The 24,951-nt window shown below is 43.7% G+C and overlaps 1 protein-coding gene across 4 annotated transcripts in view; it reads right to left on the bottom strand.

The window, feature by feature from the left end:
- Positions 1–24,951, bottom strand: part of DMXL2 (Dmx like 2) — a 2,950,233-nt gene that overhangs the window by 1,249,012 nt on the left and 1,676,270 nt on the right. For all 4 annotated transcript variants that reach the window (XR_011279824.1, XR_011279825.1, XM_069624807.1 and 1 more), the window contains exon 24: positions 4,037–5,046. Coding sequence is in view for 2 of the 4 variants with exons in the window: in XM_069624807.1 (XP_069480908.1) it covers positions 4,037–5,046 (1,010 nt within the window). In the remaining 2 variants the exon portion in view is untranslated. The remainder of the gene's footprint in view (positions 1–4,036; positions 5,047–24,951) is intronic.

The raw sequence follows: 24,951 nt of genomic DNA, 5'->3' as shown, positions 1-24,951 counted from the left end.
AAATGCCCCCAAATTAGTAATAAAGAGAATACGAACTTTACATATACAAGTGGTACTCACACACTTTGGCAGGGGAGTAAACCAAGGCTGTAGGGTGATGAGAGAGCTGAGAGAGAGAACTTTGAGAACAACCAGGAGAAGGGAGTCTGGGAGCCAACGTGGGGTCACACACCCCAAACAGTGACTAAGAAGGATACGAAATGTATGTGTACAAGTGACATTCAGTTCTTGGAAGGAGAGTAAACCAAGGTTTTCGGTGGAAGTGAAGAGAGCAAGAACTGTGAATCCAAGAATGTTGAGTACCGTACTTGGCAGGAGAGTGGCCCAAGGTGGAGGAGTACTGAAGAAGTGTCAGGGACCCTCAGCCTAGCTTGGGAGAGAGAACCAGGCTATCCTTCATTGTCGCATTATCAGGGAGCCAGGGCTGCTCAGAAAGGTTTAGGCATCCTCTGCACAGCTTGGGAGAGAGACCCAGGCTATTCTTCCTCTTTGCACTGCCTGAGAGGAATACTGAGAGTAGGGTCTGGGACCCGTAGCAATTGAGAGGAAATTCAGAGCACAGCTTGGGAGAGTGGACCAGACTATTCCTTCTCATCGTATTACCTGGGAGAGGGGTTTGCCCACCAAGGGTCTGGTACCCTCAAGACGGCTTGAAAAAGGTGTTGAGACCATCCTTCTTTCTTGCATGGTCTGGAAGCCAGGCCTGATAAGTAAAGATAAAGTCACACCCTCACCACTAAAAATTGACAAGACACTCTTGGATAAAGTGGAAACACTCATGGGAAAGGGAATCATCCCCTTGAGTTTCATTGAACTTTTCCTTGCTTTTTCTATACCTTTTTGGAACCTTTGTTTGAACTACAAAACTGGGCTGCAGGTTGACAGCCAAGACACCTTTGATTTTTCAACTTTTGTTGAGTTTAGCTTGTATGGGACAGATTAGGATTTGGACACAAGATAGCGAACTTTACTTTGAAATTTCTAACACAAGATAGTTGCATTAGCTCATTTTATTGAAGCAGGGGGAACAACTCTTAGAGGTAGGGTTAGTTAGAATGTCCTCCAACCCCCCCCCCATGTTTATTATTAATAAAAGTATTTACTGATAAAATTACCATCCATGAGTCCGGGTCGTGCTCCTACACCATCACAATATATATATTCAATGAAAAAACCTTAGTTAATGATCAGTTAAGGTACGAAACTTATTGCAACAAAACCCCTGAAATTCAATGCATTGGGGAACTCGGGACTGGATTAACTCAATTGCGTTTGCCATAGTTGCAGGTATAATTATAATTTGGGCTTCCTGTACCCAGTGTTTATTTTGTTTACGTCTGGGTTGTTTTTCCAGTGTTTTGAAAATAATTTCAGAATCTGTGTTATCAGTGTTTTTGCATGTGCCCCCTTCAAACAATCCCAGATAACGGTTTAATCAGTTAGGTCTACTTGATCGAAGATTTTGACCTTTTCCAATTTGACCGAATTTATTAAGGACGTTTTTGGCTCCAAAATGCTGGGGGATACCCACCGCACCCTCACCTTAACCTATTCCCTTACCCCACCCAATATATATTTAATTAAATTTGACTGAAATTCCCCCCAAAAAAACTATCCAAAAAATGTGGTCAAAATTAAAAGGTCAATTTCTTTTTGATCAAGTATGCGAATACTGTTTTTTCCAGTGTAAACACAAAAAAAATGTTTTTATTGTTTCATTGCCTGTATAAGTAGGGTAATATCGCTCATGACTGGCTGCAAGAGTAACATATGCCCAGGTTTGAGAGGTTAACCACAAAATCCTCCCTTATGCAACAATCACTCAAAAACCTTCATGAATCACAGACTGATTTTGACCTGTTTTGACAGTGGTATTGTTATGTATAAAAGATGGCAAGCTTATAGAACTAACACATTTTGTAGGAAATGCACAGTGAGATTAAATTATTTGCCAAGGATCACACACTTTGGCTGAGCAGCATGCTACAGGCCCCTTGTTTTATAGCTGTTCTCTTGGTGACTGTTGTGATACATTGCATGACCCTAGCCGCATTTAAGCAGCACGGAAAAGGGGAAAAAAGACTGGCTGCAAGAATAACATATGCCCAGGGACTTTTGCCCCCATTGGGAAAATCAAAAGCTGGCACGCATGAATGAATGCAAAGTAAGTGAACATATATCTTAAAGTGAACTACACACATGTTTTTCAATTGGAATTCCCCTTAGAAGAAATTGCGCAAGACAAAAAAGCATTGCACTTTAAAAAAAAAAAGTAATGAACACCAGAAAAATAACCCGAGAGAGGAAATGTTCCAATAAATATGCTGGCAAAGTATAAAAGGTGCTCACCTTTTAAACCCAGCAATCTTTAGTGAAATATTCCCTGGAAAACAAAATTCCAATACAAAACAAGTGCTTGTGGTCTTGTTAAGCATCTGCACTGGGAACATGACAACTCAAGTAAAAAATCCTGGTAGAAAAATACTTGAGAAGCATGCCAACCTGAAGAAAAAACAAGGGGTTGCTAACGCCCTCTGAACGAAAGTTATGTTGTCCACCCATTTGTCCTTTACTTGTGGCCTTAAAAAAGCAGCCACAATCAAGCGAAAATAACTGCACCAGTGTCCAAGATTGCAACCGCTCTTTCCGCATCCTGGGCAAAAACTCATGACTTACTTGCCCTCTCATCATTTCCCCTCCTCAGCGCATGTCTGGCTTTCAACATTACTGTGTGTTATAAAGATAACTTGAAATGTACACATACCATAGCGTCACTCAAATATATACATCCTTAAAGAACTATGTTAGGCAAAAAGTGTGTCTTGACTGGGAGACTACATATATAGTTTACAGCGCACATGTAAACTGGATTTGCAATTCTCCATGTATTAGCAGCTCCTTACCCAGAGATAGCTGCTCTTTTTATGTGGGTCTCATGGCAGACTGACCTTTAGACTGCAATACTTTCAAGTGTAAGAGTAGCACAGTTTAAAAAATAAAATAATGTGGATGTTATGTGTTTTCCTAGTGTGTTATGAGATATTTAAAACTAACAAAACGCACAGCATTCAGGACTGTGGACTGTCTCCCATCTGTGCAGTAATCGGGAACGACCGTGCTTAGCTCAAAGCGAGGAAGGTCCCGGTTACTACATGGATTACAGTCCCGGATGTCTATTTTAGTATGAACTACACATAGCTGCAGGTATGTGTAGTTTTATAGCGGCAAATATCGGAAAAACAGCTGGGGGAAAAAGCGCCCCCCCACCAAGCGCCCCACTTATCTGAGTCAGCTCCCCCCACTCCCCTAAAGGCCTTCTTACCTCTTCTAACCTCTCCCATTCCCCCCCACAACACTCAGAGATGTCAGCTATATCACAGGTTATAGCCAACAGTATGGAAAAGATGTTCGAGCCTTGTGTTGCAAACTTGGTTTGTTGACCTGTAAAAGGCTTTGTTCTTTCTTTTTTTTTCCTGTACCCTCTGCTTTAATGTGGGATATGACCACAGCTATCTCTTGCACTAAGAAAAAAAAAGGATGGTGGATGTTTCATTTATAAACACCCAGATTCTTCTCAATTTACCTGAGAAATAGCCATTTATTTAGGAGAAGAACTGGACGGAATAACCCCAAGCAACAAAAGGATTGTGAGTCAACGCTTTGTGCCCAAGTTGTTTCAGACCTGATTCAAATCCATCTGGCAGTGTGGGCTGTGCAGTCCTGCAAAAATGGACCTTTTCTATCTATGGGAAAAGGAATGGGAACTAGGCCGAAACTGCTTTCTTAATAACTTCTTTATTTTTCAAAGAATTTTTCCCAAACTTTCCAGTTGAGAAGGAGTTTTAGGGGCAGGGGTGTGACAAACTTGTTTTGTGCAAAAGTTCAGCCTAATCTGTCACACGAGTCAAAGTATCAGCCATTCATTTTTTCAATTTCATATAGATCTCCATTTTACCTTAACTATATGTCTTGACATGCTGGACCAACATTATATCAGCACTCTAATACAGTCACAATTTCAAACTAAACCTTTTACCTGTTGTGATTCTTGCAATAAGAACTTTAGTTCCATTCTCACTGATGCCAGACCACCACCTTGAGCTCCATGTAGGCTGCAATAACTTAGGAACACTCGCAAAAGGGCCTGATTCTTCTGCAACCACCACTTTCTCTTTTCAGAATGCTCCCGTTTAGCTTGCAATCGACGTCGTTCTATCTGATGTCGCTCATATGACCCAATGTCAGCTTTATCTATCCCATCATGGTCAAGAATGTCACCTCCAACAGTGTAGTATGCTTCAGAAGAAAACTCCTTGCTTTCCAACTCATGATTACATATTTCATGAATAGCAGCAATTTCTTTCTCCAACCAGTTATAAAGCTGAAATCTGAGTTTTCCGCCATCTACTTCATAACCAGTAGCCAAGGTTCTTAGCTCTGTCATAAGAATTTTCAAACATGCTCTGAATTTCAGTTGCTCTGCAATCACATCAACTTCACTGTTAGAAACTTGATATTTCTCAGGTAAGGTTTGAGGTGATCCATTCTTGGAGTCATCTTTATTTGGAATTTGTAATTGTTTTTCAAATGTAGAATCTTTCATTACAAGAGCATCATCTTCAGATTCATTTTCTGCATCTTGATCTTCTCCCCAATCCAGCTGAAGGTGACTATCATCTACTGTTACAAGTGGCTGACTCCAGTCAAAGTCCACTGCCGAGTCTGCCATTATGCCATTTTGCTTTGTAGAACTTGGGTTTAATCCATTTTTATCTGAAGATTCCTCTTTTTTGCTAATTTTTGGAATTTTAGATAGCACTTCAAGAGCCAATACAGGACAGCCTACTTTGAAATGGGCATTGGCAGTAGTAAAGAACAACTTCCTCTCAATAAGGTTGATTTCATCAACAGAACTTGACTCTGGTTTTAAATTTAATGCAGAGGTAGAAGAATCAGGCGAAATAAAGTGTCTTCGGATAAGCAAAGGATGAGTCCTTAGATAATTGTAAAAACTGAACACGACAGGATTGCACGATTTGATTATAGCTGTAATAAAATATAAAACATATTAAAAATCATATTTACTTTTTCATTTAAGAATATACACTCTTGCCAAAGTGCAATTTTGTTAATGATAACAAAAGGGGTAAAACAAATGATAGTCTGCTGGGTGGATAGAGCACAAAAGAAAGCATTCTAGTTTAGAAAATGAAGTCCAATTCTCATTTTAGATTGTATCAAATATATTAGACTGTTAGCTGCTCTCTTTTGCACAAAGTATTTCAATGTGATAGCACACATCGTAAGGCTCCTTGGCAAAGACTAACTATGTTGCTATGCAGAAAAATTTTATGATTTTAAACTGTGACAGAAAGATTAAGTTAAAAACTCAATTGACTACTTTAGTCCAAGTCCATTGTCCCCTTTGCTCCATACCTATGGGAGTCCTTCCTATAGGGCTCTTACAGAACAGGGTGCACAACACCTATTCTCCTCAAGGAACATACTTCAGTGTGTACCTCAATTTGATCCACTTCTAGTGCACCTGGAGAGGATCTGTTCGTTATTCAGATCGAACTTCAATCAAATAATTTTAAAGCCCCATATCCTGCTATGGATTGGTGCACTCCACTTGGGACAAGTCCCTTCCCAACTGTGTAATTCACTTCACACTTTGATATACCATTTTTTAATAAAACACATTTTAAATTTCATCACTCATATTTTTTTTTTCATCAAGGCATCAACACAATAGTAGTGGCCCAAAATTATTGGTACAACAATTTTTACAACCGCTAATGATCTTTTTTTTTAGGGACACAGCTTCATGATAATTCAATTCCTATGGTATCAATCAACAGGCCACAGCTTTCATCAGAAAACCCTTCTTTTAATATCTGCCTATATTTTCTTATATTATATTGCGTTTCAGATAGATTAGCCTTCCTCAGGAAACTCTCTGATCTATCTTCCTATGAAGTAACCAATAACATAAGGCCTTATTAGTGTATTCATTTGCACTTTGTTATAACTCCGAAATTTAGATCAGTGAGGATTCACTAACTTTAATTGAATCTCATCATATCTTCACTCTCTCATACCCATCAGGATTTATACTGCAACAATACAGACAATTAGATCTCGAAAAAAGAATATGATGACATAACTCACAGATGAGTGTGACCAAATAACATCCAGAGTTCAACTCTTACCTTATGTCTCAAATCCTTCTTGTTCTACCTTCCGTATCCTCTTCCTTATGTTGGGTGTTAAATATAGCTGCTTATCTCAATCTAGTTTTGTCCTGTCCAATATATCGCAATAAACACTTGTCTAACTCTCTCATAAATTAGACCATTCTCTCCCACTTCTATTGTCTCTCACACACCAGGGAGAAATCTCCCTGCAGTAATTTCATGTGTTTAACACTGCTTGTTTGGAACCGTGCTCAATGTTCCCTCTAATTATTTTTCTCTATGTGCAGAACCAGTTGGCTGTTGTGCGCTCATTATTTTCCATGTGCGCCACTGACTAATGAGGTAAGCCACTTTGTGAGCTACCGTCGCAGAAGAGAATTTGGAAAGGAATTTCCTCTTCCCAGCCACTGCAATTCTTTTAAAATCTTACAATACATTTCCAAAACACATGGGCTAAAATAAAATGTTATATGTGATTATACAGAAAACTAATCAACCAGTATAAGAATTCAATATCTGCCACAGTACCTTTGTCGGCCTCATTCCGAGTTTGGCGGTAAGTGGTAAAGTTGGCAGTAACTCCATTGCTGCCAACTTTAACACTACGCCAAATCCTCCAACTAAACGCAAAATCGTAGGAATTTTCGCTGCATTCATTCTGCCAAAAAGCCACATTTAGTCCAATGGACTCGATATGGAGTCAATAGAAATGGGGAATTACAACGCCAACACCAGTTGTAATCCGGCAGAAATTCCTCCGGACCAAGTGGTGGTAACAGTAATTTGTTTGGGTGGTATTCTGGCAGATTTATGCCGGGATACCGTCCCAAGTCTTAATGCCAACCTGTATGTTTTATGCCACTGGAAAATCACTTATTTTTATTACAAAACACAAATATCTCTTAGTTGTGTTCCCAGATATCTCACGCAAACAATATTTATGCTTAAAGAAATGTTTCTTTGTGTTTTGATTTTTCAAAAAAAGGGAATTTTATTCTTGATGCGATAATCTTGTGGTCAGCCAACACGTGTTTAGACCCAAGGGGTCTTTAGCAAGACTGGTGCGTTATTGTTCATTGACCGCAAGGTAGGTTGGCTCTTGGTGGGTAGTTAGGGTAGGTGGGTTCCACTCCTTGCATAGGCTAGCTTGTTAGCCAGTTACTGCAGCGAATGACGTCCCTGGCGTTTGTGGCCCTCCAATATCTCTTGTCATAACTGATGGAGCCGTCAAGAAACTCACACTAAAGACATTTGCTGATGGATCAATCGCAATTAAAAGCAATGTGTCAAAAACATGCTGAAAGGAGTTAAAGTGCCACTTTAATGAAGTAATTCAAGGGCCTGGAGACCATGTTTCTAATAATTTGTGTAAGGAAGATAATTGCATCAGAATAACTGCACCTTAGAATATGATGATCCAAAATTCTTGTGCCTCTGCTTACTATCCACATTACATTCTCCTGTGGGTAATGACAACACCAGCCTTAGAGCTAAGAGACATATACACCATGCATTTTTTACTTCCTAAAAACTGAAAATGTGCCTTACAAAAACTCAACCCAAAAAGCTCCACTGATATTTTTTCGAATTAGTTACCTGTAGAGCAGTTGCATAGGAAGGAAGGAACTCTAATAATGTTAATACTCGGTCTCAAAAGGAATTTTATGGGGAAAGAACATCTTTTAATATGCAGAAAGTATCCCCATTGGCAAAGCTAATTACTTTTTTACTCCCAGAAAAATCATTTGACTCCAAGTAGGGAGCAAAATCTGAATAGAGCCCTGCTTGTACCCCTGACATAGGGAGTGAAATGGCAGGGCACATAATAAACTATATAGATTTGCCCACCCTTCCGCACCACAGCCTAAATAAAATTAAACAAGAGCCTTACTGAGGTTTATTATGGAGCCCTGTTGAAGAATATCACACACATATGCCTTTTGAGTTAATTGCAGCAATTCATCATCAGAGATCCAACTGTTGAGTGCTTTCTTCTGTAACTATGGATCCCTCTTCTGTAATTCTTTGTGATCAGTTAAATAAGATGAAGGGAGAGGTTCATAGTGATTTGTTCGACAGTCATAGTGTCGAAACACAAATGTTTCGACACAAAAGGATTGAAAACAATTTTTTAGAATGCATGACTTTTTTTTTGTTCTTGGTGGGGGGGTTCCCCCCCAAATCCCTGTTTTTTTTTTATTTTTTTAAGAAAAAACAATAATTTTACTATACGAACCCAAAAAAAAATATTTATATTAAAAAAATGCATTCAAAATTATTTTTTCGATCCTTTTGTTTTGAAACTATTGGATTTCAAAACTATGTTTTTGAAACTTTGACGGGACACCGCAGGGAGATGCTAGAGACAGCACACACAGAACACATGGTTATAATGAAAAGCCCTCAGCAGTTGAGCATAGAATCAAAAGAAGGTGCTGTTGTCTAGATGGGTACTAGAATTTCCTATCCTTTAGATGACGGGCAACACATTTCCTTCAGTGTACTGCTGAAACGTCTGGCTTGGTCTTTGAAATTTGCTGCTTTGTTCATCACCTGCAAGGAGTGATACTTCCACCCATACCCTTCCCCGGACCCTGTGCTTGCCTCCAATACTAGTTGATAGAGCACTGTAAAAAGTGAGGGATTATAGCAATAAACGCTAACTGGGATATATTTTATATATATTTTTGCAGACCCACAATATTTTGGAACCAATGCATATTTAAATGCCTCAACATATGATGTGCATTTTAAGAATGCCATGACTCAGCAGGTACACAATTATTAAGCAGTGCTTACAGGATTGTTTGCAACATACCCCACCCTTGTATCATTGAGTAGGATTACACAAATGCTCAGTGAAACTGTTTTGGTATAGAAGCGACTAACCATATAATGTGTGGTCTATGCCCAAAGGAACTCTGAACACTTGGAAATGATGCAGATTGTGTGAAAAGCATTCTCCTGTCTGAATATCCCGTGCCCTGATACTATGGATGAGTAATCCCAGGCATAGTCCATACCCATTTATCCCTTGTAGGCTAATTAAATGATATTGCAATGTTGCTCTCTACTTACGGGGTAATGTTAGTAATGCTAAAGTAAGAGACCCTGAACATCACATTTGTCTTTTCAAATTCCTTAGAGGGCAAATTAATATTTGAGTTTCATAATGGGTTAACTTACAAGTCGGCCGCTTCAAAGCAGTTGTGTGGCATATGTACAAAGAAGAGGAAGTATGGGATTTGGTTACACACCCAAGTAGCCTGCTTACTTACAGTCAGAATCCGATATTTGGGCTGTAGTTAGATTGGTTCCATGTGTTAATATCCCCACAAAAATATCGCCACACGAGAATGGAGCCATATTTTTGCAGAAATATTAACCCATTAAACCTGTGGGGACACCCCTGCAAACCCCATATTATTTTAAAGGGAGCGGGGGACACCCCCACAACCCCCACTCCCATTTTCCCCCATTATCCCCATTAACAATATTGCCTATGGCCGTTCCCGACGACCATATCTATGGCAATATTATTGGTGGGGATAATATTACCTGATACCGTTAATAATATAGTGTGGGTGACTCTTTTGGTAAGGCACAATGAGTAACAGAAATTCTGGTGCATGAACGTTATCATGTTACAACATAAAACAAGTGGATGTAGGTACACGTTTCTAATGTCAGGTAATTGCTGTGGCTTGTGCCTTATTAAATCTTTTTGAATAGGTGGGAATTGTCTGTGTGCGCTGCTAAAAATCTTCTGAGCTGCACCCAGAAGGAAGCTGGGCAAGCGCACATGCGCACAGTTTAGAGGGAACATTGACATTGCTGTCTCTAAAATACTGTTTTTTTACTATTCAAAATGGTGCCACATTGTGCAACGTCATCCGTAAAAAAAATCATCTTGTCAAAGTCCCTCTGATTCTTCATGTTTATAGGATGTACATACTATCTTTAGCTCAAATCCATAATGATCTAGATCTAAATTATATTTACATTTTCTTATCTGTAACATTATTATAAATTAATCTTTTGAATGCTCTGGTCAAATAAAAGCTAACTCTAATAGTGTGACCAATAAAAACCACAATTTAATCATCTTTCCTATAGGGACCATGACGGGACGTTAGCCTTATAAAAAGGAAATGTCCAAAATAACAAATACTTACCTGCCTGCAATGTTCTTTCACATGGTGTGACAATGCCTGCAAACAGGCCTTGTTAGGGGGGTAAAGGCGAGGGGACCCCAACCCTACCCCACCTGCTTTAGTGGCAGCGTTGATGCAGCAACAGAATGTGTTGGCGGCTGGGCCGAGGCGACCCCACCACAATTAGGTGGGACACCGGAGACAGCAGAAAGAGGGCGGTGCTGTAACAGAATGAAAGGAGGCCGGGCCGCACAAGCCGGCCTGGAACAGCAAACTCCTGCGGTATGCCGACAAGAAGGGCGGTGGATAGGGGCCGGAACCAGCACCAGTGTGACCGCTGCAGGGCCACAGTGAAGCAAATGCGGCAGCCTGGAGCAATGCGGAGGAACCTGCACTTCAAAAAAAACACCTTCTTAACCACCAGTGATCTTTAAAAAAATAAAGGTCTCCAAAGAAGCCTTAATGCCAAAAACCCACTGAACCACCAAGGAGCTTTTTTAATAAAGAACGGCCAACATCAAGGCCATTTAAATTAATTTCCCACTAGTCTACCACAGAATCGCCAGTTCATTGGCCATGTTCGAAACACGGTAGGCCTGTGTACAGAAGGGGGCAGAAAGGGCAGCGCTTACAAACCCCTATATCCCCTTCCCCTGGCCATGCCCTGTCACAGCCCCATAAGACATGCAAGTCATTGGTCAGGGTAAGTTGGCCAATCAGGGGAGGGGGCGGGATATTTGAAGGTAGGTTTGTGGATGGGTTAGTGTGGGTTAGTTGGCTGTGGATATGAGGTGGAGGAGGAAGTTTCAGAGACTATAGGAGGAGTGTGGAGGTAATTGGATAGAGGAATCTGTGGAGCATTTCTGCGCGTGGCAGTGAGGAATGAGTGTAATAGGAGTAGAGTAATTGTAAGTGGAGGTTGTGGCAGTAGGAGTAGCGAAATAGCATGAGGGCGAGGTAGTTGTAGTGGGAAAAAGTTGTAGTAGTAGCAGCCGTACATAGTGAGACTAAAGAGAGAAGAGGTAGTAGAGAAGTAGCAGAAAAAGTGGTAGTAGCAGTAGAGGGAAAGTAGTGGTAGTAGAGAGGTGGTAGGAGTGGAATAGGAGTAGTGGTAAAGCGGAACAGTGGTAGCAGTAGCAGAGAGGAAGTAGTGGCAAGGAGATGGAGTAAGGGTAAGGAGAAGATACGAGCAGGGGGAAGCAGTGGGCTAGTGGTCATTGGCAGCGGAGGAGGAAGAAGGGAGGCTTCATCAAAGGGTGGAGGTAGGATGGCAGAGTGTAACACCATAGGGATGGTGGAGTGGTAGGGAGGAGAACAATATTGGACCAAGTGTAGAGAAGGGTCAGGTGACACCGTGAGTGGGTGGCAAGTTGGTGGTGAATTGCGAAAGAAGGCACCATCCCTATAACCCTCTTCAAGAATACTAAGAGAGGTTAGGAGAGGGAAAGTTAGAAGGCCTCTAAGGAATAAGACCGCCATCGTCTTAGGGATATCACCTGCACCATTAGTTGAAAAACAGACAGATAGTACGTCTGGCCTAATGAGGAGGGGAAATCCAGGGAAGGTGAGTTAGAGAGGGACGCCCTAGCACTAAAGTCCCTAAGAATCCCAGTTGGCCCTAAAACGACACTATTAATCAGCTGATTTGGTTGTAATATTCCAAATAAACAACCTTGAAACGTGACCAGAAGCGGTTATTTGTTGCAGATCCCGTCACAATGGATAGGATTATTCCTCTCACAAATTCCTAATCTTTGCAAACTATCCTGACACAGCCTGTTTATGAATTATTTTTACTGAGCCAGTAGGTGGCACCAGGAGGCTACAAGGCCTGCTCTGTCAGAGGCGTAGGTGCTACACGCCAGAAGTGACATCAAACCATATATACTCAAAGCTGCGAATGCCATACACACGATTTTGTCATTTGAATCATAAGTCGAGAGGAACTACCATCATTTGAGAATAAGGGCTAGTAGGGAAGAGGGATGAGGAATCTGTGGGAAGTAATTTCTTCTTTTAATGAATACATTCCACTCACAGATTCCTCATCTCTGAATGACTTCCAACGCTGTATCCAAATCAAAGGAGGCAGGATGACAAGTATATTGTACAGGAAGTTGTGTTGCACATACCAAACTACTCTGGCATCTTTGCTAACTAGTTTGTTCCAGTAATGTTTAGTTTTGATTGGACATACTGTGAGAAATGTGGTGTCCTGGTCCAGGAATACAGTCGCAACACAACCACAGAGACCTTGCTGTGACGCACACAGAGGAATAAAGACCAACTTCTAGAATGTTGCGGGCAATCTCTTTGTCATCCTTGAGCATTTCGAAATATGCTTAAAAATTCATTGGCCAGTACTTTTCAGCTAATTCAACTGCCTGCCACAGCGCACGTTAGTATCTGGCAAGGGTGCACGTAGAGATTAGAGCCCTCAAAACAAGGCTAAGAGGAAACAACTGTGCAGCACAAATAATCTAACATTTTAGACTGTTAAGGAGAGAAGGTTGATGAAAGGCCATAGACTGCGCCCCTGTGTTTGACCCTTGATTTACTATGGTCAATGGTGATGGGAGAGGAATAAGGAACACCTAGACTTGCTTATGGAAGGAATAAGTTATTTACGTGTAGCAACTGTTCTCCAATATTGGTATCTTTCATAGATTCGAATGCAGTGAATATTCCCTGTCGTCAGGCTGGGAATCCTCAGTAACAGAGCAATTCAAAAGCGACCGCAAACATAAATACGTTTTTAAAGCTGCGGTTTTATTTCTAAGTTTTCCGGGCTCCTCCAGCCCGGAAAACGTAGAAAAAAAACCGCAGCTAGTGCTTATTTTTTGTAAAAAAAATAGCACTTACCGAGATTCAGCTGCAGCTTTCCTGCTCTGGTCTCCGGTCCGCGTCCTCTGAGTCCCGGCACTAATGAAGGGAAAGCCACCCAGCGGTAAATTTTGTTTACTACAGCTGGCTGGCTTTTCCTTCATTAGTGCCGCAAAAGCCAGCACAGGAGGGCCTCCATTTCACAAAATGGCGGCCCCCCTGTGCTTGCTTTTTCGAATTTTGAGCTTGAATAGCTCAAAATTTTACATAGGAAGTTTTAAAACGGAGGATACGATTTTTTTTTTTTTAATGTGGCCTATCTATTTTTGAAATATCATTTTTTACTAGAGTATCCCTTTAAACTTTCAGTCAGTTTTGTTCTCTAGTATAGTTACTTTTAGGTCATATTGCTCAGAGCCAATATGAAAATCTCCCTTATCTGTGTCAGGAATTCATGGTGACAACAAGTAAGACAAACATAAGTGATCACAGTTCAAGGGTCTTTATTGAACAATGCATGCTATATGCAGGTTGGAAAAATGCCTAATTTAAACCTATATCTAAGATGGGAGCAAGCGTCGACCATCAAATGAAAAATAAGGCAGTCCTAGTGGCGTCTGTCAAAATAAAAAGGGCCTATACTGGGAAACATATTGCCAAACCTCACAACTAATACAAAAAGGGGTGTAGGATAGTTCTCAAGAAAAGAAAGAAGTGTTCTCAAATAATATGTCAGGATGTGGTAGCCTCGGTCTCCCTTCCCCACGTTTTGGACATGGGGTAAGATGGGAGCTTGGAGCACAGTACAGTCTCAGGCTTCCCCAGCGCCAGACAACCGTTCTAACGGCAGCTCTGAGGACACACTCTCGAGCTTTCAGCCAACAAGCCATTGTTGGCCAAGTCATGTTTCACTTCAAAGTCTCTTGTCTTGGAGGACCTGACATGTTCAAATAACACAAAAGTTCCTTTAACAAATGAAAAGTTGGTTTCCAATGTTCGCTAGGTGATGGCTTCACCGTTGGGTCCCCCTCTTCTGGGTGCTGACCCTTCTCAATTGTTTATCACAGTTTTATGTAGGGTGATAGCGCCACCCCTCGGCCCCCCTCTTATGTGCGCTGACCGTTCTTGTATAGTATTCCACAAATATTAATGTCTTTTTAAACAGTTCCAAGCACACTTTCTTGGGACTTTAGACCTTGCCGCTCTGGGAGTCACTTCCCTTGTTTCTTCTCATTGCGGAATGGTTAGGATTCTAGCGGGATCCTTATGGAGAAAGTGGAGGAAGCACCATTCTCGTTACAGACAATGGAAGGCAAGATGGTGCCTCCTCGGTTCCATTTCAGCTATTCACTAGTACCATTCTAGTCTTTTTCAAAATGGCGACTGCACTCTACCTGTTCTATATTATTCATCGCAACAAACGGGTAGGTTCGTCACTTCTGTTTCGCTACGTGGTTTGTCAGCCTTGTGCCTTTGCACTACGTTTCCTTGCTACTATGTTAGCGCCTTCTTGAAACTCTCCTTACCTTCGCTCCATTCTAGCTACTCTTCACCGTGCGCTTGCAGTAACTTTCCTTGTCACTCTCACCTCGCCTACGCTCCGCTCTTTCTTATCTTCCTTTCTGTGTTCCCCACGGAACCTTCGCTTACCTATTCCTCCTCTTGTTCGGTCTTTCTCTTTTTTCCTCCCTTTTTCCTTTCTCTCTCTTCCGCGGATTCTTCCGCCTGTATTGTCCTCCTTCCGCTTTCCCTTCAGCCCTCTTTCCTCCCGGGGAACCTTTTCAGCCTTCCGGACCTCAGCTCTTTTCCCGCCGGCTTGCTCCTCGCCACCGGGAATCCTTGCTCCATCATCGTCCTGTTGTCATTCTGCTTACCTGCAGTTCTTTGATGGTTCCGCTGTTGTGAATTCCTCCATCTCCTCTTCTTCCACGATTGCCGCTTTCTTCACTCCATCGAACGGATCCTTCATTCCATTCTATGGAACCCGGACGGCACCTGGATCCACTCCATCCAACAGATCCTTCATTCCATTCTACGGAAACCAGACGGCACCTGGATTGGGTTTTCTTCCCCACGAGGGTTTCCCAAGGATACTGCCCCCGAGGTGCACAGAGCCCAGTTACTGGCCTCTGGACACTATGGGGGAAGTATTCAGAAATTCGTCTGTCTACGACTGCCATCACCTGCTCAAGACTGCCATTGTGAGTAAAATGAAATTGTGTCGTTATAAAAGTATAAGGAATTCACTTCCCTTTCTTTAATTTAGTTTGTAGAGCAAAGTCTTTCGATTGTACAGGGATTTTGCTTGACCCTCAGTATGACCACTTACCTATTCCGCTTGCACTACCACAGGTTGCTGGTAACTGTGGTTTCTCTTATATAGGGATTGACCAGAGTCTCTTGACTTAGCACCCACGTGGTGTCGGTCTCCCCCTGCAACTAGTTTCCCCTTTACTGTTTGTCACAGCTCATAGAACTTGGTTCAAACCTGCAACTCTGTGATTCTCACTTGACACAGCCCGGATCTCATCATTTTCCCATTTGACTCACCGTCTGTGATGAACCGATTGGCTTTTCTTCTTCATTGGAGTCAAGGCTGGTACCACAGTCATGAGAGCTTCCCTCGCTTCTGCTTATGGGTTTAGGCTTGCCCTGTGTACCGTTGACACACTTGTGCTATTGTTTGCGGTTTTAGGCTCTCTTCCACAAAGGTTCTGCGGGTCTGGGACAAAAAGGGCAACGTCACTTCTCTCCTCGCGACCCTCTCAATTCCTGCCGCCTTTCTCCTTCTCTTCAACTGCTGCGCCTGATTGGGGAATACCGTGTCTCACCTGTCAGTGTCCCACTCTCACACCCCGAGGACCCCCCCACCCATCCATCCAGGTGATCCTCCCTCACTGGTCTGCTCCCAGGAACTTGATCCAATAGTGATGGGCGTGTCCTGGCCACCAGGATGACAGATCCCCAGGAACTAGCTAGGGAGACACCTTCTGGTTTCTCACAGCTCCGGCCCCATCGGTCATCTTCAGATTTTGGCAAGCACACGTGAGTGGTGGTATGAGCCAAAAAAGAAGAGCCAGAGGGGTAGGCGGGAGGGTCGCACGTGAATCTATAAAAGATACCAATGCTGGAGACCAGGATTTACAGGTAACTTATTCCTTCTCCAGCATTGTATCTTTCATTGATTCACATGCTGTGAATAGATTACAAAGTAGTATTAAAAAACAATTCCTATGGGCGGAGGTAAGATCTATGCAGAAACTTCAATTCACTAACCTCACGTAAACAGGTTCTGCAAAACTGATTGGCCAATAGTGGATTCTGTCACCAAATCCCTGTCGACACAGTAGAATCTGGTGAACGTGTGCAAATGTCCAACAGTGGAATCCTAGAGTGGAAAGCAGTAGTTGCCGCCCTACCCCAGTAGAGTGAGCTCAGAGCCTGCCTGGAAGTGGCCAGCTAGCCTGCTGATGGCAGAAGTAAATACAAGGCGCAATCCACCTTGCCACAGAAGGTTTTACGCCTTCCCCAGTCCAGACGGCACAAATGTTACAAACAGTTGGTCTATGAGACGGAATTACTTTGTAGGCGCAACATAGTACTTAAGGGCACGTAACAATGAATGTAATGACTGTTCAGCCGGCGATGTAGGCATGCCAAAGAACACTGTAAGACCACTGGTTCATTAAGGTGTAAGGTGGACGGTACCTTAGACATAAACGTAGGGTTTGTGCGTAGTGTGACTTTAGCCTTGTGTCAAATAAGGAGTTTGCAAGAAAAAGTTTGGATTTCACCCACTTATCTGGCCGATGTAATGGCCACCAAAAGGCGGTTTTCCAAGAGAGATGTTTGATAGACACCCTGTGGTTTGATAGACACCCTGTGCAGAGGCTCAAAGGGTGGTTTCATCAGACTCGACAGGACAACATTTAATTCCCATGCGGGTGCTGGACTTTTGACAGATGGGAAAGACCTGAATAACCCGCACCATGATTATTTCACCAGTCGGTAAGACCAACGGGACGGGACACCTGGAGACCGGTTGAATCTGGAAATTGCAGTAAAGTGCACCTTGATTGTAGAGTGCGCCAAATGCGGTTGAGCCAGGGATATCAGATATGGTCAAACGCCCTGCGGCTGGATGATGTGAGGCTGCAAATGAGGACTACTGTACCACACCTAAAAGCGCTTCCACTTACTTTTGTATCACGCCAAAGTGGATGGTGCTCTAGCTCGAGCCAGAACCACCTGGCAGTCTTGTTTGAGCGAAATGGATCCGAACTCTAAGAACACTGGAGCAAGGCCATTAGATTGAGTGAGGCTGGGCTGTGGTGCAGCACTGCACTATGGTTCCTGGAAAGAAGAGCCTGGTGTGGCGTCAACTTGGGTGGAGCAGCTGACGAGAGGGCAAGGAATTCTGAGTACCAGATCTGTCTCAACCAAGCATGGGATACTAATATCAGTTTGCACCGATATAATCTGAAAAGCATTGATGACCCACGCCACCAATGGGATTGGAGGGAATGCATAGAGGAACTTCCGTCGCATGGAAACGCAAGGGCATCCCCCAAGTTTGCTGGATGGGGAAACCTGCTGGAGTAGCTCTTGCACAGTTTGTTGTCGTAGGTTGCAAAAAGGTCCATCAATTCTGGAACAACAGGTGAAGTTGATTGTCGTGTAGCTCCCACTCATGGCAAGAGAGCAACTCTCTGCTGAGAGAGTCAGCTATGGTTGTCGAGGACACACGGCTGGTCGAGGGGAAGCAGAAACATGCAGTGTTGTAAAGCCCACTATGAGAGTGTCTGAGCCTCCTTGGACAGCTGTGGTGACCTCGTCCCCCCCTTGCTTGAGGACATATAACATCAACGTGGTGTTGTCATTAAGTATCTGTTCCAACTTTCCAGCTAGCAAAGGGACAAAAATAATCACCTCACGTCCAGCAGATTGATGTGTAGCAGCGTCTCCTCGGGAGACCATAGACCCCTTGAGTGTAGGTCTTCACAGGGGGCTCCCCAGCCTTCTAGTGAAGCATCCAACGTGATTATGGCTTGGTTGGCGGGCAGTCGGAAGGGAGCACCCTCTACCAGGTGGGCTTTGACTGACCACCAGCAAAGGTTCTGTCGGAACATCTGTGTCCGAGTGATGAGATCGTCCCAGTACCCCGACACCTGTACCCAACGAGCATCCAGGAATTCCTGCAGAGGCTGCATGTGACAACATCATGCCCAACAGCGACTTGTAACTGTGGACAGATGTTGTTTGAACCCTGCTGAGATGATGCACCTTGGCGAGGAGTGCAGACACCCGCTCATCTGATGGTCTTGCGGTGCAGGACACCATGTTGATCTTCGCTCCCAGGTAGAGTGCTTGTCTTGCTGGAAATTGATCGAAAAGCCGAGGAATTGCAGACATTGGATGGTGGATGCTGTGTTTGCTGTTACGGCATAAGACTGGGCTCTTACTAGCCATTCGCCTTAGTATAGGTAGACGTGGATGCCCCTGCCGATGCAGGTGAGCCACCACTGGAGAAAGGAATTCAGCAGGGCAGAGTGAAAGCCGAAGTGCAAAGTAGTGCACCCCAGCCACTACAAACTGCAGGTATCGGCGATGCAAGAGGCGAATAGGGATGTGGAAGTATGAGTCCTCGAGGTTGAGGTACACCAGGAAGTCTCCCTGATGTAGTGGAGACAGGACCTGTTGTAACGTCACCATACAAAAATTTTGCACTTTGAGGAATTTGTTGAGGACCCTTAGATCCAATATAAGACTCCAACTACCTGATTTGTTGTTTAATGTCTATTTCCTTACCGGGAAATAGCATGAGTAGACCACTGACGATGGTTCTGTCTTTGGCACCCTTTCCACTGCCCCTTTGGCCAGCAATGCCGGCACCTCTTGTGGGAGGGGATGGCAGAGCTTTTCTGGTTTGCTAACGGGTGTAATGTCCAGCGGAATGCTCACAAATTCCAGCGAGTGGCTCTGCTCAAGAAGGGAGGGCACCCATTCGTCGGATATGATGGTCCTCCATTTCCTGACAAGTTGCGACAGTCTTCCTCCCACTGGGGGGCTGAGGTGGGAGGGTTTGACCCTGGCCGGGTCATGGCTGCTCGCTAGACTGGACCCTGGACTGGGAGGGGCAACAGCGGCACTGTGTGCGACGATAGGACTGCAACTTCCTTCTTTACTGATCGGCTGATGAATTTGCCAGCGTCTTGTCGAGGAAGAGGATTGGTAAGAAGGATGGGTGTCCCGTAAAGTCCTGATGAAACTTTATTTTCCTGTGCGAAAGGACTGATGCCTTTGCTACAGCATGCTCAGTGAACAAGGGGTCTCAGTGTCTGTCTTGATAGAGAGTAAGGTTTCGTCAACCTTCTCCCCAAAAAGATCAATGCCATTGAACGGCAGATCAACGACCTTAGCCTGCACCTCCGGTCTACAATCTGTCGCCATTAGCCAACCCTGTTGGAGAATCTCTGCTCTATTTCCAAGTTGGCAGAATCCTGTGTCGCTGATGTCAACTGACACCGAGATGGCATGTTCTTATACCAAGTCACCCTCATGGACTATGTGCATTGCCTCTTGCTTTTTATCTGCCAAAAATTCTGGGATAGGGGCCAGCATGTACAATAGCCTGCGATAGTACTTTGTGACTATGTCCATTGCATTCACAGTCTTGATGGTAGTGGCTGCGGCTGTTATGACTTTCTATCCTAAAGCATCTAGACGTTTTCCATTTTTGACTGCAGAGACAGATCAGGTTGATGAAGGATTTGCCAATCTTTTTCTGGCAGTGGCGGAGACCACTGTCTCCAGGGTTGGCAGTGTGCGCAGACAGATGGGAGCGGTGTCAGGAGCTCTGCATTTCTTGTCAAAACCATTCTTTTTAGCAGGCGCTGTAGAGGGATGCGCCATGGCAACGAGACCATCCTCCCAGATATCATCCAGGTGTGGGATGGACTTCCTCTGATGTTCTCTGCGCTGGTATAGGAGGCTTACCTTGCCCTGTTACCCAGGCCAAACATCTTGGAAGCCCTTCCTGTGAGCGCATGGAATGAGCCCACTTTTTCCGGAGGAGAGTCTCTAGCAGGGAGGAAATAATCAAACTCACCAGTAACCGATAAAGACAATGAAGCTACAACCGCTTGCTGGTCTTGGTCTGTGTCCATCCCAAAGGTGGAAAATTGTAGAGGCCCTGTTAGGCATCTGTCCTCCCTAGGGGGGGGTGCCTCCTGAACACCTGTGCCACGGTTCTGGCACTGGTGATGGATCCAGCAGCCTTTGTTGCAGTGTGGACACCAGCGTAGGGAGGGTGGAGAGGATGTACAGAGAGATGTCCCTCGATAGGGCTGGCTACAATGGCGGCAAAACTGGTAGCCTTGTAAGGCTTGCCTTTCCACGTGGTGACGCTGGCTTTGTTGGGGGTGCTGGTGCTTTAGCCAGACTTGGCCTCCTGACTGGTAAGGCAAGGCCAGATGGATGCCTAACAGGTTCCTGTGGAGAATCAGAGGGTGACATAATAGCCTCCTCGGCCCCTTGATCTGAGGAATTTAAACTTGGGTTAATCCCTATTGCCGTTGTGTCGACAACCCAAACACTGGTGTGGGGCATGAAAGGCGTGGAAGCGCCGCCAGCAAAGACACAGTAGAGGTAGTGGTCGACAACAAGGTAGCAGGAGCCGACGGTACGATGCTTGAGACCACTTTCGATGCAGTCGCCTGTTTTGTCGTCTATGGGACTGTGGGCTACTTCGACGACGCTGTTGGTACGGTACCCACCAATGGTGTCATTGTCAATGCAGTCGTTGGCAGGGTCATAGTCTGTTTGAGCGCTGTGGTCGTCGACGATGGACAAATTGTTGACGGGATAGTTGGTCTCTGTGTCAAGGAAGTCAAGGACGACTTGGTCATAGACTGTGTTGTCATAGACGGTTTAACGTTGGAAGGCGAAGACTAACAGCTTTTGGCATCTGAGCTGTCTTAGTTGATGTGGATGGTTTGGCTCCAATGATCGGGGGAAAGGGGCTGGCATGTACTTATCCTTAGGGACAGCTGAGGCACTGACCTTAGGCAGAGAGGATCTATCCTCCCTCTGGTGAGACGGTTGTGGCCTGTCTCTGGACATCTCCCCATGTGCCTTTTTCCTGCTGCTGGAGTGCTATTCGTGCGACCTAGACCTCTTACTGGAGGTGGTCCGCTGAGCTGTCCTGCCCTGCCAAAGTGAGGTATGGCTCTATACAGAAGCAGAGTCAGAGGCCCCACCAACCTCATTGAGCCACGCGACCAGATGTCGTCGACGATCACGAAAAGTCTTATTAGAAAAAGACTGACATATTGCATTTATGTATGATATGATGCAAATGTAAGCAGTACCAACAACCATTGTGTAGATCTTCAATATTGACGTATTTCAGGCCGCAGTGAGCACAGGCCTTGAACAGCCTCTTCCTCTTGGTCTGAGCCATGAGATAGGCCCAAGTTGCAGACGATTGAATCCTATGCCAATTGTTGCCGGGAACGGGTCGTCGGGCTCTGCACTGTTCCAGTTTGTGACAGTTGTCGGCGGGTCGTCGAAAGATGGATTTATCTTTGTTAAAGATGTCTAATTGATATAATATTTCCCAATGTGGGGATATTTGTATATTCTGAAAGATAGTGGGAATAAAGAAGGGTGTGGCAAGGATGTGGCTGTTAACGTAAGCCCAAGCACCTGAAGAAAACACTTTCAGAACCTCTATGGAATGGGAGATCCATTGGATACCCAGTGCATCATATTGCAGGACCAGAATAGAGGGACTACCCCAGTTCCAATTGAAATCGAACCACAGGAGGTTGCACAACGCCATCCGCTCCCAGATGTGGGGAAAAGCCTGACTTAATACCAGTTGATCTAATTAAGGATGAACTAACCATATGGGCACCAATACTATGGCACTTGTTTAATACAATTCTTAGATTCAATAAGGTCCCCTCCCCCTGGCAAAATGCAACAATATACCCAATTTACAAAAAAGGAGGGAGAGAGGATCCAGGGAATTTCAGACAAATTTCCCTACTGCACGAGTGGGGAAGTATTTACTAGAATCGTCTATGAGCATCTCCAGGAGTAGGTGGTACAGGAAAATGTGGTAGCTCACCTCCAGGCAGGGTTTCGGCCTACAACAAGCACCATAAACCAGGCATTTCATTTACATTAGGTCACGCAGAAATATACGGCCCTGAGGAACATGAAAATGTTCTCTGTGTTCTTCAATCTCAGGACCGCTTTTAACTGCGTGTCACAAAAATTGCTCTCGTCCATATTGGTAAACAGAGTGGTACCAGCTGAACTACTGCTAATCATAGTAGAACTCTACTCTAACAATAGCGCCTGAGTACGTTGGGGAACAAACTAACAACCATTCAAGAGGACCCTGTTGTATTTGTTATACACTGATGAGGTAATATGCCACGTGAGATCAAAATGTCTGGATCAACCGAAACTAGGCCATGAAGCAGTTCCAATACTCCTTTTCGCCGACAATGCCGATTTTGTATCTACATCTGCGAGGGGGCTTATAAAAACACTTGCGCCTTTGCAGAGAAATGCTCAGAGTTTCACTTTGGCATCTATATAGGGAAAACAAAATCATGTGTTTTTCAACCAAAATTTTAAAAAGTTTGAGAAACTCAATTTGGATATTAATGGATTTCCCACTCGGACAAGTGCGATGCTATGATTACCTTGGGGTAAGATTTAATGACCAAGGCAAGTAGACATCAAAGATGCTTAAATCCAGTAAGACACTGGAAGAATATGGGGGAGGGGGGCTATTTGGACATTTTTTCTCACTCATGGTCAGGGCACCATCTCGCCACTTCTTACAATGTATGTAGCTCGGGCCAAATCTGCAGCCCTGTAAGGGGTTGCGATTTGGGCCTATTCGACCAATTATAAATTGGGCTTGGTCGAAAGAGGTTTCCTGAAAAGGCTGCTTGGATTGCCAACAATGTGCCCGGGCTACCCTGTCCACTTAGAACTGAGCCTCAGGCAAATCCAGACCAATGTCATTTTTAGACTGGTACTTTACTGGTTTAGGCTATGGTTAACCCCCGAAATGAAAACATATCGTGAGGCACTGATATACATGGTGGAATCAAGGGTGGTAGATCTTTCCCTTGGTTTACGCATGTTAAAAAAACTCTGATGGAAATGAACCTGGAAGACCTGTGGCACAAACCCCTGGGTATTACCCCAGGTGATGTGGAAAAAGCCAAGTGAACATCACGGTAGACAGCTAAGGCCTAATTGGTTAACGCTTGTAGTGGGCTGGCTAAGGGAGTAACATATCTGGCCAGTAAGCCAGCCCTGCGGTTTAAAAAATATGTATGTCTGGTTAACCTCCGCCTCGCACGTAGTCTGTACCCAAGTTCAGGTTTTCTCAATTGAATTTGGCATATCGCACTAAAAACTGAGAGCCCGATGGGAATGACTTATGCTTTGTGTGCGGATTAGCCAGGGAATCTACAGATAACTTCCTGTTTTTCTGCGAGGGTTACCGTGTGGCCAGGTTTAAGTAACTAAAGACATTATGCAATGTATATGGCAAACATCTAACAGGTGACGTTCTTCTGCTCCTTAGGTGCAGTAACAAGATAAATGTTGTGTTTTTCGTAGCAAGCTATATCGACTAAGCATGGAACATAAGAGCTAGAGCAATTAAACTAGAGGATTTGGGATTTAGTATGCCATTATTGTAAATGGCGTCTGCATTTGATTTCATATGGTTAATATCATTACTGTGATTAACAGATTGAACTCGTCCGATCATTAATCATGTAATTTTTATATGCACTTTACAGCTCTTTACATTTTTATGAGGCTGCTAACATACCTATTAACGCACTTTAGTGCAATTTGTTGTACAAATTGTCAGGATTGGGCATAAAGCTTGGAAGATTGTATTGTCTACCTTGGCCTTCTAATATGCCAGGTACTTATACGGGCACTGAAGATTTAATCCACAAAGCAATTGTAGAAATGCTTTGGTCCCTTGAACTCTCTTGTACACGGTTTCTTTTCCTCATAACATTTTTAGCAGGAGGATTATAATCGGGATTGACTGGGATTCTTTTTACATACCTTATTGGACACTATGAACTTCAGATCCAGATGATCCTTAGAATGTTATCCAGTACTAATCAATCCCCGCCTGCATAACATAATGGTATAATGAGATGTACGACATGATGTACTGTTTTATATTATGTGCTGTGTATTATGAAGTATAGTTTTAGCTATTTTTTAGAATGTTGTTTTATACCCTTATCACTCTTTGTATAATATGATGGTATAACAAGACGTTCAATGATGCTCATTTATTGCACTATTGTGATACTATGTGTTTTTTTGCAAATGACAAAATTGTCAAATAAAAGCCGTATGATGATTATGATAAAATATTTTACAGCTATAAGTATAAAGAGATTTTTGACTCCCAAAATGAAGGTGCAGTAAAACAATGTGAAGATGGCCGACAGTGGAGGAGCTAAGGTATATGTTCCTATTGACTGTGGGCAGTGTGACCCAAAGGTTATTATACTAGAGCACAAAAGCCACTGAAAGTGTCAGTTTAAGTTTAAACTGCTCTATGTCACAGAGGACTCCCAGTCTGATGACGAAGAATATTCATAGCATGTGAATCTATGAAAGATCCAATGCTTGAGAATGGTGGCGCCTTTTCCTTTTCTTCTTATCCTTGCCCTAGGCCTTGATGATGCCAAGCTTTGTCCCCTAACAAC

This window comes from Ambystoma mexicanum, chromosome 11 (assembly GCF_040938575.1).
Source record: "Ambystoma mexicanum isolate Mex_15411 chromosome 11, UKY_AmexF1_1, whole genome shotgun sequence".
NCBI lineage: Eukaryota > Metazoa > Chordata > Amphibia > Caudata > Ambystomatidae > Ambystoma > Ambystoma mexicanum.
The sequence above is the reverse complement of the archived record's forward strand: the minus strand, read 5'-3'. Positions and strand labels throughout refer to the sequence as shown.